The sequence below is a fragment of the Cydia fagiglandana genome, chromosome 2 (genome assembly GCF_963556715.1).
Source record: "Cydia fagiglandana chromosome 2, ilCydFagi1.1, whole genome shotgun sequence".
NCBI lineage: Eukaryota > Metazoa > Arthropoda > Insecta > Lepidoptera > Tortricidae > Cydia > Cydia fagiglandana.
The window spans coordinates 8368772-8381913 of NC_085933.1; the positions used below are offsets into that span (position 1 = coordinate 8368772).

At 36.1% G+C, this 13142-nt stretch overlaps 1 protein-coding gene across 1 annotated transcript in view; it reads right to left on the minus strand.

The window, feature by feature from the left end:
• The window catches only part of LOC134675426 (lachesin-like), a 50789-nt gene that overhangs the window by 16555 nt on the left and 21092 nt on the right, over positions 1-13142 (minus strand). Inside the window, exons 2-4 of the mRNA XM_063533684.1 lie at positions 10104-10207; positions 8076-8283; positions 2434-2589 (exon numbers count right to left, since the gene is read on the minus strand). Of these exons, the coding sequence (XP_063389754.1) occupies positions 2434-2589; positions 8076-8283; positions 10104-10207 (468 nt within the window). The remainder of the gene's footprint in view (positions 1-2433; positions 2590-8075; positions 8284-10103; positions 10208-13142) is intronic.

Here is a 13142-nt window from a genome sequence, read left to right on the forward strand (position 1 = left end):
CACTTCAACAAAATAGCTTCGCTTTATCCCCTTCTAGAAATATATTTTAGGACAGAGACGAACTGATAATATTCGCGCTTCGATTATGCAATCGAGGGTGAGGTAGAGGGTTTTCGAGTTGCCCTCGTCGAGTGCCGTCCGTAGGTCCATTCACGTGAACTCCGGCTTGTACTTTCGCGCTCCAGAGATTTCCTTTTATTTCATCTGTTTTGTTTCGCCGCGAGAGAGCCAACGCCATCATAACGATCGAACACTCGAGAATTTGACCGGTTATTTGTTGGTAAAATAAGTGCTTCCAGCTGAATTTGATAATGGTGTGTGTTTCCCAATAGCAACTCAAATCGCGGATGAAGGGCATTTTACTGAACAATAATTTAAAGTATATCGCACTGTAGAATGAAGCTCCGTACATAATACCACTTTATGTATAGACATACCTACTTAGAGCTGTAATTAATGAATTGAAATGATCACGTGAATAAGTAAAAAACGTGTCAGTATCAGCTGATAACGAAAAGTTCTTTAGCATTTTTTACTTTTAGCGTTAAAGTTTAGCGAATGTCACCTATACGGCTACCACGATTTGACATTTACGTTAGCGACTGCGTGAACTCTATTCATTCATTCATTCATTATTTATTCATAAAACATAATATTTTACATGTCAAATAAGGTAGGTACATAGACAATTTATACACTGTCTTAAGTAGGTAAGTATTTATCAGGTAAGTACAGAAGATTAATAATTTATTTATGCATGAATTGCATTATTTTCTGAGTAGGTTTGAAAAAACAGTTCATAACTTAGATCTAAATATTTGGGTCACTACACGCCTCGACAAATTCGTCAATAGTATAGCAAGCTAGGTTTGTAAGTAATGTTTTTAGGCGATTGCAAAAACAACATCGCTTTATACTAATTTTTTTAATACAGTTGCTCAAAAAGTGCTACTTTACGTAGCTGTTTAGCGTGCGGAAAGTTGGTTATCTCGAACTAGTGCTTTTTACTTTTCCAATTTTTTTAAATTTATACTTGTTCCAATTCACGACTACTTATTGATGAGTGTTAATATTATTTTCCTTTAAACGTCGTAATCAGCATAAAAACCTACCGTTAATGTAAGAATACGAAAAATATTACATATTTCATATTTAATTACTTACCTCTTCGTCATTATAACACGTTTATTTTTTAATATTCAATATTGAAAATTCCGTTCTTAATAAGTTGACTGAATGGAACGGAATAGCTGTCAAACGCCCATAGATATAATATACTTAAAGACGACGTCTAACCGAGCTGTCACTGTTACCACTTTTGTTTAGTGTACGATTAACAATGTTTTTCTTATTTTTTCGCAACTGTATTAAAAAACGTCGTTCGATACACGTGCGGAAATGTCATTCTTCACTCGTCCCGAGTCTTGCCACTCGCCTGCGGCTCGTGGCAAGATATCTCGGTACTCGTGAAGTAATGACATACCTTCCGCACTAGCATCGAAATGTACTATATCTCAACAGGTAGTGAGTTATATAATCTTGCACCCGTGACACCGAGCGACCCTCGAGTTTTTGCGAATCTGCAAAGCGGCACGACCAAAACATTACTTCGCCGGGTACTGGAATGAGTAGTATATGTGTTCAGGTTTGCTCTCACATTCAGGCAGCCGTTTGCAGGCGTTCAGGGGGCCGATTTTTGAAATTCGACCACTCGATTTCGTGTATTTTGTTAAATGATATCTCCACTACTAGGCGTTTAAATTATACTAATAGAATTGAAATCGAGTGGCCAATACCACTAGATTTCAAATATCGAGCGTCCGTATTTCAAAAATGAGGTTTTCGCCGTTTTCCACCGATTTTCGAGTGACGAAATCGAGTGGTCGAAATTCAAAAATCGGCCCCCTGGATATATGCGCTAGGCAGGGTGATAATCTTCGACTCCCTAAAAAGATCCTTAGCGGGATGCCTTTCTCATTATAATTAGAACAGCTCGTTTCTGCATCCTAAAAGCCCTGTCTCGATCGGCCGCGGTGGCCCACAAATCGACACCTTGGATTAGTAAGGCATGGAAATATCCATAGTATGCCTTTTTAACATTTTTAAATGACAAACTCGGTGCAAGTCTCGAGAGCTGCACTTGTATCGTAATCTATCTATCTTGTATTGTATCGTAATATTGTCTATCGCATTCCCTGTCTATCGCACCAATATATCAGTGCGAGCAAGATGAACTGCGTTTACGCAGTCATTAACGTAAACGTCAAATGTCATTTCGTGGTACGGCTACATCTTTAAGGGTATTTAACATAATATGAAATTTTGATCATTTTACCGCCTTGATTATGGTGGCCTAGTGGCTAGTATATGATTCGATTTCAGCCTTGGGCACTGTGCTGCCCTGTTTACTTTTGTAAAATGTTAATCACTGACCTGATTCGCCGTTGCAGTTGAACTCCTGGCCATCCTCGCGCCGCCACATGACGTAGGGCTCGGGGTAGCCCGTGGCACGGCACACCATGGTTACGTTGGTTCCCTCGCGCACCACCATATCCGTCGATGTCATATTGTCGATGATCACAGGCGGAACTAACGAAAAACGCATTGATATTCAAGACTAGAAGTTCGCTAGAAAATAGTTATTTACGATACAAGTGCAGAAAAGAGGAAATTCGAAACAAGTCGCGATATTTTTTTTTTAATCTTTATTTAAGGTGGTTCGCTTTTCATACAAAATTCAATCAAAGCTTATTAAGTAACTACACCTACTACTACTATTAGTACACAAATATTTCCGCATTTATCTTCTTTCGAATATTCGTTTGCGCGAAATTAACAGGAAAACAATGTTTCATACAGAAATCATGCAAAAATCATAGTTAACTTTTCATCAATTTTACGTATGTGTGTGTCACAAATGTCGTGTACAGATACATTTGCGACGTTGCCATACCATTTCCGACGTTGCCGGGCTGACCACGGCTCGAATTTGGAGTGCCGTCATGTTTAGTGCAATTTTGTTGACACTGATATTTGACAGGTAGTTAATTGACCTAAGCGAGAAGTTCGTCAGCTTAGCTAAGAACTATCATGGCGTGTTATGCAAACAGTCGCTTTTTTGCTTGCAAACGGAAGATTCCCGGTTCGATCCCCTGGAACTGCTGGAACATAACTTTTTGTATTTTTGTTACACCTAAATTTCGTATTGTTTTTTTATTTTTATTTAATTTTTCTTATTATCATAAATCGATTATTAAGTATGGGCTACACGTATTCTTTTATTTTTACAAAGATAATTAGAAATTATACTCTACCTAATCTCTCTGATTTTGTACAATCAGGACATCCTCACTGCAATAAAAACCGGGCAAGTGCGAGTCGGACTCGCGCACGAAAGGTTCCGTGCCATAATGCAAAAAAAAAACAATAAAAGCAAAAAAAAAACGGTCACCCATCCAAGTACTGACCACTCCCGACGTTGCTTAACTTTGGTCAAAAATCACGTTTGTTGTATGGGAGCCCCATTCAAATCTTTATTTTATTCTGTTTTTAGTATTTGTTGTTATAGCGGCAACAGAAATACATCATCTGTGAAAATTTCAACTGTCTAGCTATTACGGTTCGTGAGATACAGCCTGGTGACAGACGGACGGACGGACGGACGGACGGACGGACGGACGGACGGACAGCGAAGTCTTAGTAATAGGGTCCCGTTTTACCCTTTGGGTACGGAACCCTAAAAAGAAGTGTATAAAATTTCCTGTGGTTAAAAATAATGGATTTTGTCTATGAATGAAAAACACAATTATTACTATAGTTTGTTTTTTTTAGCATTAGAAATAAGGTAAACAATTTTGACGTGTCTTTTAATTGAAAAACACATTTTAAAAATAGGTTACGGCAAATATGTAACAATTATAAATCTAATACGATCATTTATATTCTTCTGCTTTCATAAGTATATAATCGTTTTTGATTTTTAAAAAACCTGATAACACTGAGTATGTGGGGGAAGCGCTGCTGGCCTAGCGGAAAGCAATTCGGAGGTCGCGGGTTCTAACCCCGGCTCGTACCAATGATTTTTCGAACTTTTGTACGAAATAGCATTTGATACCTATTTATACACCGATACCTATTTTTCGGTGAAAGAAAACAATGTGAGGAAACCGGACTAATCCAAATAAGTTTACTCTCTGGGTTGGAAGGTCAGGGCAGTCGCTTTCGTAAAAACTAGTGCGCATGCCAATTCTGGGATTAGTTGCCAAGCGGAGATTGAATATCTGGGAGACCGACCAAAGCTTACAAAACATAAAAACTCAAAAATGCGCGTTTTCTCATAGACCTAGCTAAGAGATCAAACCCCTTATAGCAAATTTCATCGAAATCGTTAGAGACGTTTCTGATACCATCCAAATATATAAATAAATAATTATATATCTAATAATTGCTCGTTTAAAGGTAAGATAACACAAAGGAGAAACAAAAAGAAATTACCTACTCGCACCAGTCTTGAACCCCAATCCTCTAGCACGTATTTCCACGAACATACCGTTACGCTATTGCAACATACTTACGTTGTGTGAAATTGTCTACTACAAGGATCACGGAAACACTGTTTGCATGTGTGAGTAATAGTAGGAAAAAGCGTGACAGCAACACTCCGTCGAATTAAAAAGGTGGTTTTTGCACAATGAAGTATTCAATGTTTATTTTAATAGTTCAATATTTACTTAAAGAGTGCGCGAAACATACTTTTAAGTATACAAATACCAAGACCATTTCACAAAAAAATAAAATCTGAAATTTTGCAAAAGTGGTGCCATCTAGCGAGAGTTAAGTTTTGAGTAACCTAGGCGAACCACCTTAACGAGCTTAGTCTAAAAGACGATGCCGCTCAATAATACACATCAAGAAATATTCTTACACGATAAATTCTGTGCCTCCAGTGTAAAAGGGTTAAACTCAAAAAATGTAATTTTTCAGTATGGCCGAAAAACGTTTCAAACTGTGTTTTCTCTGCATTGTTTCTAAAAAAATTAGGTTTTTGTTTTTAGTTTAGATAGTTTAAGTCATGAATTATAACTTGTCATTTAAATTAACCTGACTTATGTGAAAGTAACGGAAATATTGGCTTTCAAAAACAACTTATATCCCTTTTCACAAAAATAATGAATGTGTGAAAAGGTTAAACTGCACTTTCTCTAGTGTTGCTAAAATCTTTTTGAACTTTTGTGTTGTGTAAAGAAACCATTTTGGGAACTAAATATTGCATTTTTTTTAGATTGATGGTACAAAAAACAAACCAAAGAGAATAATATCAATGTAATTAAAGAGTGACTTAATATATTTAATTACTCTGTTGAAATTGTGAATGGTTACTGAACAGAGTAATGTTGTACTGTAGTACTGTAGTAGTGTTGTACTGACAACAGGGCAGTTGTACTTGTTTGTCTTACTTCCCCATCTTTGTTTTTTTAATTTTTGTTTTTGTTGCACTATTATTTCATAATCAGCCTTTTAGATGTCTTTTCTTCTACAGGACTTTCTTTTTGATATTTGACTTCCACCGTTTTGCCCAACATTGACCAACAAAAAAAAATTATATGGAAAGGAATCTAAGTGAACATTAACCATAATCATTAACTAAATTTAGCAAAACTAGATGGTGAAAAACGGTCAAAGTAAATTATTTATACCCCTTTACACATCATGACGTCTTAAAAAATGTTTGTGAATAATAAAAAAAATTAAGTTTTACCGTCATTCACGAACTAGACTCGGTAGTTGAAATAGATCTAAGTGAATTTTGATTTCTTTACACCGAATGTTTCTTGAAATGTAGTTTATTCATTAAGATTAAACTTTACTTTAACTATCGTTCGTAACACGATTCTTAAGTACCAATTTTTTAAACGAGATTATATAAAAATAAATCGTTTTGAACATAATGGTTAAGATTTTTGGCAAACTTAAACCCTTTTGCACAATCGATATCTCAGCAATTAGAAGTCGTAGGGCCGTGGGTGTCAGCACAAAAGATGTAGTTTCATGTAATAAACCTTGTACTGGCAAAATTTGTAATTTGGACAAACTCGAGTTTAACCCTTTTACACTGGAGGCACAGAATTATAACACGACCGAAGGGAGTGTTTTAAATCGACACGAGTTGCGATTTACGTGTATCGTACAAGGTTTTACAGTAGGTAATATACATACATATGGCCCTTTAAACTTTTGACATACGCACGAAAAGTGCTATTTTACACACTAGTGCGGGAAAATAGGACCATATGTACCTACTGTAAAAAATTAGTCACAATATACCTTAATTGCCGATATAGATATTAAATATTATAAACTATGTAGGCAAAATTTCCTTATAATAAAACTATAGGTGCAACAGTACCCATCAGCAATGCTGCAGCAGTAAATATTATGTTCATTAACGATAACGTATTACACTGCTGATTGACATTATGGTAATGAAGTTTAGATTAGACAAGTTGTGGTCTGCATTTTCCCTATCTCAGGCTATTATACTAATACTCATACCTTGATCACCCTATGCCAGTAAAGAATAAACGTGACAAATATATTTTAAATATTTTGTTCAACAATAATATATATTACGTAGTAGTTTTCCACATACGATACGAGCTACCAGCTACACTATGAAAATGTGAGCATAAAAACGACAATTGTTTCGCATTATTGTATCTTGTTAAAGACTGTAATAGGCTTAAAAGATTACGTGCCTATGTTATACATAGATGTGATACAAACTTTAAGGCTATTTGTTGTCTGTTTATATTGACATGTACAGTCATTTTGATCGAACAATATTATAACCGAGTTCTAACTGGTACCGAAATAGTTAAATCTCGTAAATAGTTAATGTGAGAGTGTTTCCTCAAAGGCATCCCCGGCGGTCTGCGTCCTTTCAGTCCGTGGTTCTGTCGTACCCAAGCCTTTGCTTAGTCACGTAATCCCTACTCGGCAATCACGATCCAGTTTTTAGCATATTAATTCAAGCTTAACAGAGTATACTGCAACCCAAAATATGTCTATTTCGTGTTGATTTTTCTATTTGACATCCTTGTATATGTATTTATGTCCACGGTTTCGCCATTTACACCATTTAATATACTAATTAGAGACACCCACCACTTACGTCATGCGATAGTCTATGACATATGAATAGGTAAGTGCTATACTCGCACTAGTACCTGGGAAGAATCGTAAGTAGGTACCTTTAGAGAAGGTCTGTAGGTCAAAGAGAATATAACCACTACGTTTTAAGAGACGGGAGTTCCATATATTGACTTGATATTCTGAGTAGTATGGAACGTGCACTAGAATCCTGTACCAATAGGACAGAAATTATGACAGCTTGATGACAACAGCTGTGGACGGCACTGCTGCCAACATGAGCAACAAAAAGGGATGTGTTGAAGATACTGTTAGACATTTTTATCGATATCGATAATTTAAAAAAAATGCGTTGCTTTTCGATTAATTATGATTATTATTATTAATCTTTCGCAATACTTTTCGTAAACACTATTTTTTTATTAGAAGTTACGAAAAGTATTATTGTAATAAATGATAACAAGTTTTCTTTTTAATTAATTTTATTTGATCTTTCAAAATAATATTTACTAGAGTCTGGCTACTGAAATTTTACACAAATGATTGGCGGGAAATTCAAAAGATCTTGGGCTGGTCACACTTTGTGGAGTTAGAGCGAGATATAAATATCCGCCATAGCAGCTAGCGTAAGGTTCATACAACGTTTTTTATAAGGGGACTTGCGCCAGACTGCTGTAGGTATTGAATTAATACCTACATATTGAAGTAACCACGGGCGATACTTTAAAGAACTATGACTCGAAGAGTATTATTATTTTTTGTTTCTAATTTGTGACCCGAATACAAATCTATTTAATAATTGTAAAATAACCTTGAGGTCCTCCTCCTCTCTCCTTAATTGATTATGTTAACAGTTCTTGATTTATTATCAAAATAAAGTCTACTATGCAGTTCTCATGAACGCCTGTCTAGGTGTGCGTACTTACCTACAACCTGCAGGTATCCTTTCCTGGAGCGCATGGGGTCGGTGTTGACCTGGCACATGTACCAGCCGCGGTCCACCTCCTGCACGCTCTTGATGTGCAGGTACCACGAGCGGTGGTCGTTGTATGACAGGCTGATGCGCGGGTTCTGCGTTATGATGTTGTGGTGGATGCTCAGGATCGTCTGCGTGTCAACACGGACCCATGCCACCTAAGAAAAGCGTTACTAGTTTTTAAATGAACAGTTTGATAAAAAAAAAAACAAAATACTAGGTAGAAAATTACAAGTCAAAACTTGTGATCATTTTAGTGGCGTGTCGAATAGTATTTCTAAGTTATTAATAAATGTTCTGCATCCGAAACAGTTTGACGGATTTAATGAAATTACCAAAATGTGGTATAATTTAAGTAGATTCGTTCTGACTAGTTCGCGATCATCATACTAAGTGACGGAGAAAAGGTATAGTAAGGACGTGTGCGATGATTATTTTTATAGAGTGGAAAATTATTGCTTTAAGCCGATTCAATCTTTCAAAGCCATAAAACAATTAGAGCGCTAGTTCATTATATGCACACAACTTTGTAAATCTCAAAGGTAAGATCCACTTTGGATTTTACAACTAGCAATTAATTATTTAAACCAGACACCCAGCTACATAGAATTTAAACGCTCCACGTATAAATCATGCTCTAATTTCACTAACTAGTCGCCCTGCATGATTAATATCAGGCGAATCGTGCATTCCAAGCAAAGTGATATTAAGTTGGCTTGTTAAAACTTCCTCGCGAGCGCCAATGACGTGCAGTGTGCTCCGCGCGATTTCCAGAGATAAAACACCGGCTCGTTATTACTGATGGTGTTCTCCTGCTCACTACAATAAAATAAAACTTACGGCGTGATTCGGGAAATGATTTAGAGATTCACTAGATATGAAATAGTAAAGATATGTGACGTTCCACGGCAAAAGGTACCTTATGGCGGCTGGCGCTTACGCTATTATTAACGCCGCCGCTCCAATATTCAGCCGGGGCAATGGTACCTTTTGCCGTGGAACGTTACATATCTTTACTATTTCATATCTAGTGAATCTCTAATTCATTTCCCGAATCGCGCCGTTAGATTCATTTATATAGAACAAACAGTAAAAACTGTAAAAATGTGCATTTGGCAGATACATAATTCGTATCTTAGGAGTACCTACATGTGACAATATAATATTGTAGTAAAACTTGCTCGATCTATTGCAATTCTGTAACAGATATTCATCCCATCCGATCCGGCAATAAGTGTGGCTTTTAGCGTGGAGCGCTGCACGTTGGGACCGATCGCATATCGCGTTCTTCGTGTATTATAAATTCAAAATAGTTTTAATATTACCAAAGTTGAAAGGTTTTCCAATGCCACTACCTACAACAAAATGTAGCCGGTATTTTGTTATTTCACAAGGAACAATAACAACTAAGAAAAAGAATATGTTGTTTCTTACAGGGACATGAAAAAACCTTAGCCATCGACCGCAAAATGTAGCTCAATTTCAATCTCTATTTCAACGACTACAGACGGAAAAGTGGTCTAAAATGGCTTGATAGTAAGTACGAGATTTTGTAATGTTTTAAGTGAAAAACATAAAATTCATTTCCGGGAAAAATGAATAACAAGCATTGACGTATAATCTAAGGACTGGCATAGAATGTACAGCAAAAGCAGTACTGGTAATTCCGCTACTCGGTGCTAGATGACGACGACGAAAATAATAGTCATTTTGGTACTAAAACTGGTGTATGGAGTGAGCAATCTATATATTTTTTTCTCTATGGTATCAGGTACATAACAAATAAAAGACCTTCGCAGCGTTTTGTACATATTTTTACTAAGACGTACTATCTAATGGTTTAATCTGACTACCGTCAAAACATTACACAGGAACATTACGATCTGCCTGATCTTACGAACGGCCGCCGACATATATAAGCCAAAATGATAATTCAAACTATGCGTGGTGGCCTCTGTGGTGAAATATTTAATCTTACCTTATAGCCCCGTAAGTCTTCGACGACGCACGCGAGCAAAGCGTCGCGGCCCACCGTCACCGTAACATTGGTCACTGGCTCCACGAACCGTGGGAACAGGGATTCTGTAACAAGGAACAGTTTAATTGCATTATTATATAGAATAGACACAAAATAGATCAGAATGGCAAAAATTGAAGGAGGCCTACATCTCAAAGATCGAAAAGGGCTAAAAGAAGAGAAGAAGAGAAGATAGAATAGAATTTATTCCATAATAGATAAAATGAAGGTTCGCTATGTTTCAATCCTAGATTTTTGTCCGTCATCATTAAGGTTTGCGTACGTGTTAGCTCTAGAAATTGTTAGAAACCTGTCAGTAGCGACATTTTTTTAACAATGTTACCGTTGACAGCTGACAGATGATATCAAAAACAAATTCAGTTATTACAATAAGAATAAGCCTTCCAGTTGCTTTCCCATCCCTGCGCCGTGTGCTCGTGGCGTACCACATGATCGTGCTCGGAATGTACGAATATAAGTAGTTACTTCAATAAATATTAGCTGTCAACGTAGACCAGAAATTGACCAAAAACTAGGTTAACCTACCTAAAATGAAACTAAAAGAGTTCATTTTCTAATGTTTTTTTCTTAAGTTTTATAGTACTACCCCTAGTTAATTTTATCTACTTTCCCCATCAAAAAAAGTTGAATACTTATAAAAATATTTATTTCATTGTATCGTAAAACTTTTATAGCTGCGATCGGGTATCCTGGTATATTTTAACTAAAAGATAAAATGTCGTAAACATTAGAAATGTTTTATTTTGATTTACAAACTCCATTAAAATTTAATAATAATGGCAATTGAATAAATACGATTTAAATTGAATTGACGAGGTTCCAAATGAATTGCAAAACAATCAGCAAAAGTGTTCGAATAATAGCGAACGTATTTTGATATAATTGAAAACACTAATTGCTACAGGATAGCACATAAAGAGAAAAATCATTTATTTACATACAAGATATATACAGTGGTACTACTAAACGAAATATAAGTACATACGAGTATTTGTGACATAAAACAAGCAATCCATCAAAACTTGCATTAAACTTGTCTCCAACAAAGCAGGTGTCTAGTTGAAGTTTATTGATCGTCACCAATGACTCGATAGATACTTACTCGGGCGACCTTTTCAAACGGCCATTTTTATTTATTCATCGTAAATATCGGTAAAGCGAATGCTTGCCTTGCTCTTGTGGCGCCGAAGCAGGCCAATTAAAAACTCTTACATTGATTAAACGTGATGGCGCAAATTCAGAGTTACAATTTTGAATGGAACACGATGTTTGACTGACTAATATAAATTTCTTTACACAATTAGGACTAGTAAATATTTTTAGCTTTAAATTGGGTTATATTAAGCAGAAAGCATGGAATCTGGCATGCATGTAGCTTTTGTAGGAAAAAAACTGAACTTTATTCGAATTATTCAGACTCAGCTATCGGCAAAATCGGTTGATTGTGTTGCTAGCCAATTTCGGATTGCCTCGTTTGTTTTCTACCAGCTGCAAATTGCTCTGAGCTATCTAAACACAAGAAGTATGTCGATACAGGTAAATAGTATCTCCCTGTAAAATGTTTTGGTGTAAAAAAATATTCATGAACATGAAATTCCTTTAACCCTTTACTAGGCTAAGGGATACGTATTTCTCATTATTATATATGGCACTTTAAACATGTGTTCTATTTTCGGTGATTAACACTGACATTCGATTGACATTTTTGAAATGTCAGCATGGTTAAGGGTGAACCACCAAATAAATGCGCAAGAATTTCCATTTGTCAATTTAACTTATCACTGTTTAGAGTCGATTCAGTAGTAACGTCACATCACAGCTAATGTGATACACATGTCGATACGCACGACGACGTGGCAAAGCCTGCAACAATCTATTTAGGCTAAACAACCTGAGACACGGAAAAATATCCGCGAATGATTGATGAGTGTGAACGTGAATAGAACAAATCCATCCGAGCCCCATCAATCTTTAGGCACGGCGGGCTCTCCCTGCAAGCGACGTCGCCGACTCTAATGAAAGAAGAGCTTACCGAGCAACGAATAAACAATCGCGAAATGTTGTTTCAAATACACCGCGAAGACTGATGATCGGAGGAATGTACTTTTAAACTAGCCATGAACTTCTTTCGTAATTTACTAGCTCAGAGGATTTATTGCTGGCGTCTTAGCGGAATACGCGGTAATGTATACTGGGTCAGGTATATTTTATTTAAATTTCTGGGTTATTTATTATTGCTAGGTTGTTCTTCGGGTATTTTGAACGCTAAAAGCTGGTTGTAAGGTTCTAAAGAGGTCACACGGATTTTTCTGGTAAATGGAACTTTATTTTAAATTCTTGGTGAAGCATCAAAGCACCTGCCATGACTCCCATTGCGCAATCAGTTGCGACTACGTATTGCGTCATATGCTACAAACTACCGAAATAATTGTAACATAACTCATTATATTTTGAGTCGTTTATTAATGTTTTAATACTAATTGTTATTTAATTATGTTTCAAATTTAAAAGGAAGATAGATACCACAATGTAGGGATAGTTCATCACGATGTGACTGACACAACTGACAAATAAACCTGCAGTTGTATATATGATGTACTGATGTATTCGTAGTGATGAATTAAATTATAAAGGAGCGGGTGGAATATTTAAACGTACAAATTATAAATATGGAATGTACATTATGTACATAAATTACCTTGTAGCGTTCTATACTTAATGGTCAATAACCCAAGATGATTTTCGAAACCATCTCCTGAGAGAATAAAAAAATTATGTTCAAAGTGTACGTGTACATTCATTACATTCAATACATTGCGCCGTCATATTCTCTTAAAAACGCATTAAGACAATGAATAAGTACATGAGACTTCTTCAACATTGACAAATAATGGATTTAAAGTACATAAAAATGTCATTTGAAATACAATATTATTACTATTGAAGACACTTTATTTTAATGCGTACCTACTTAAACAT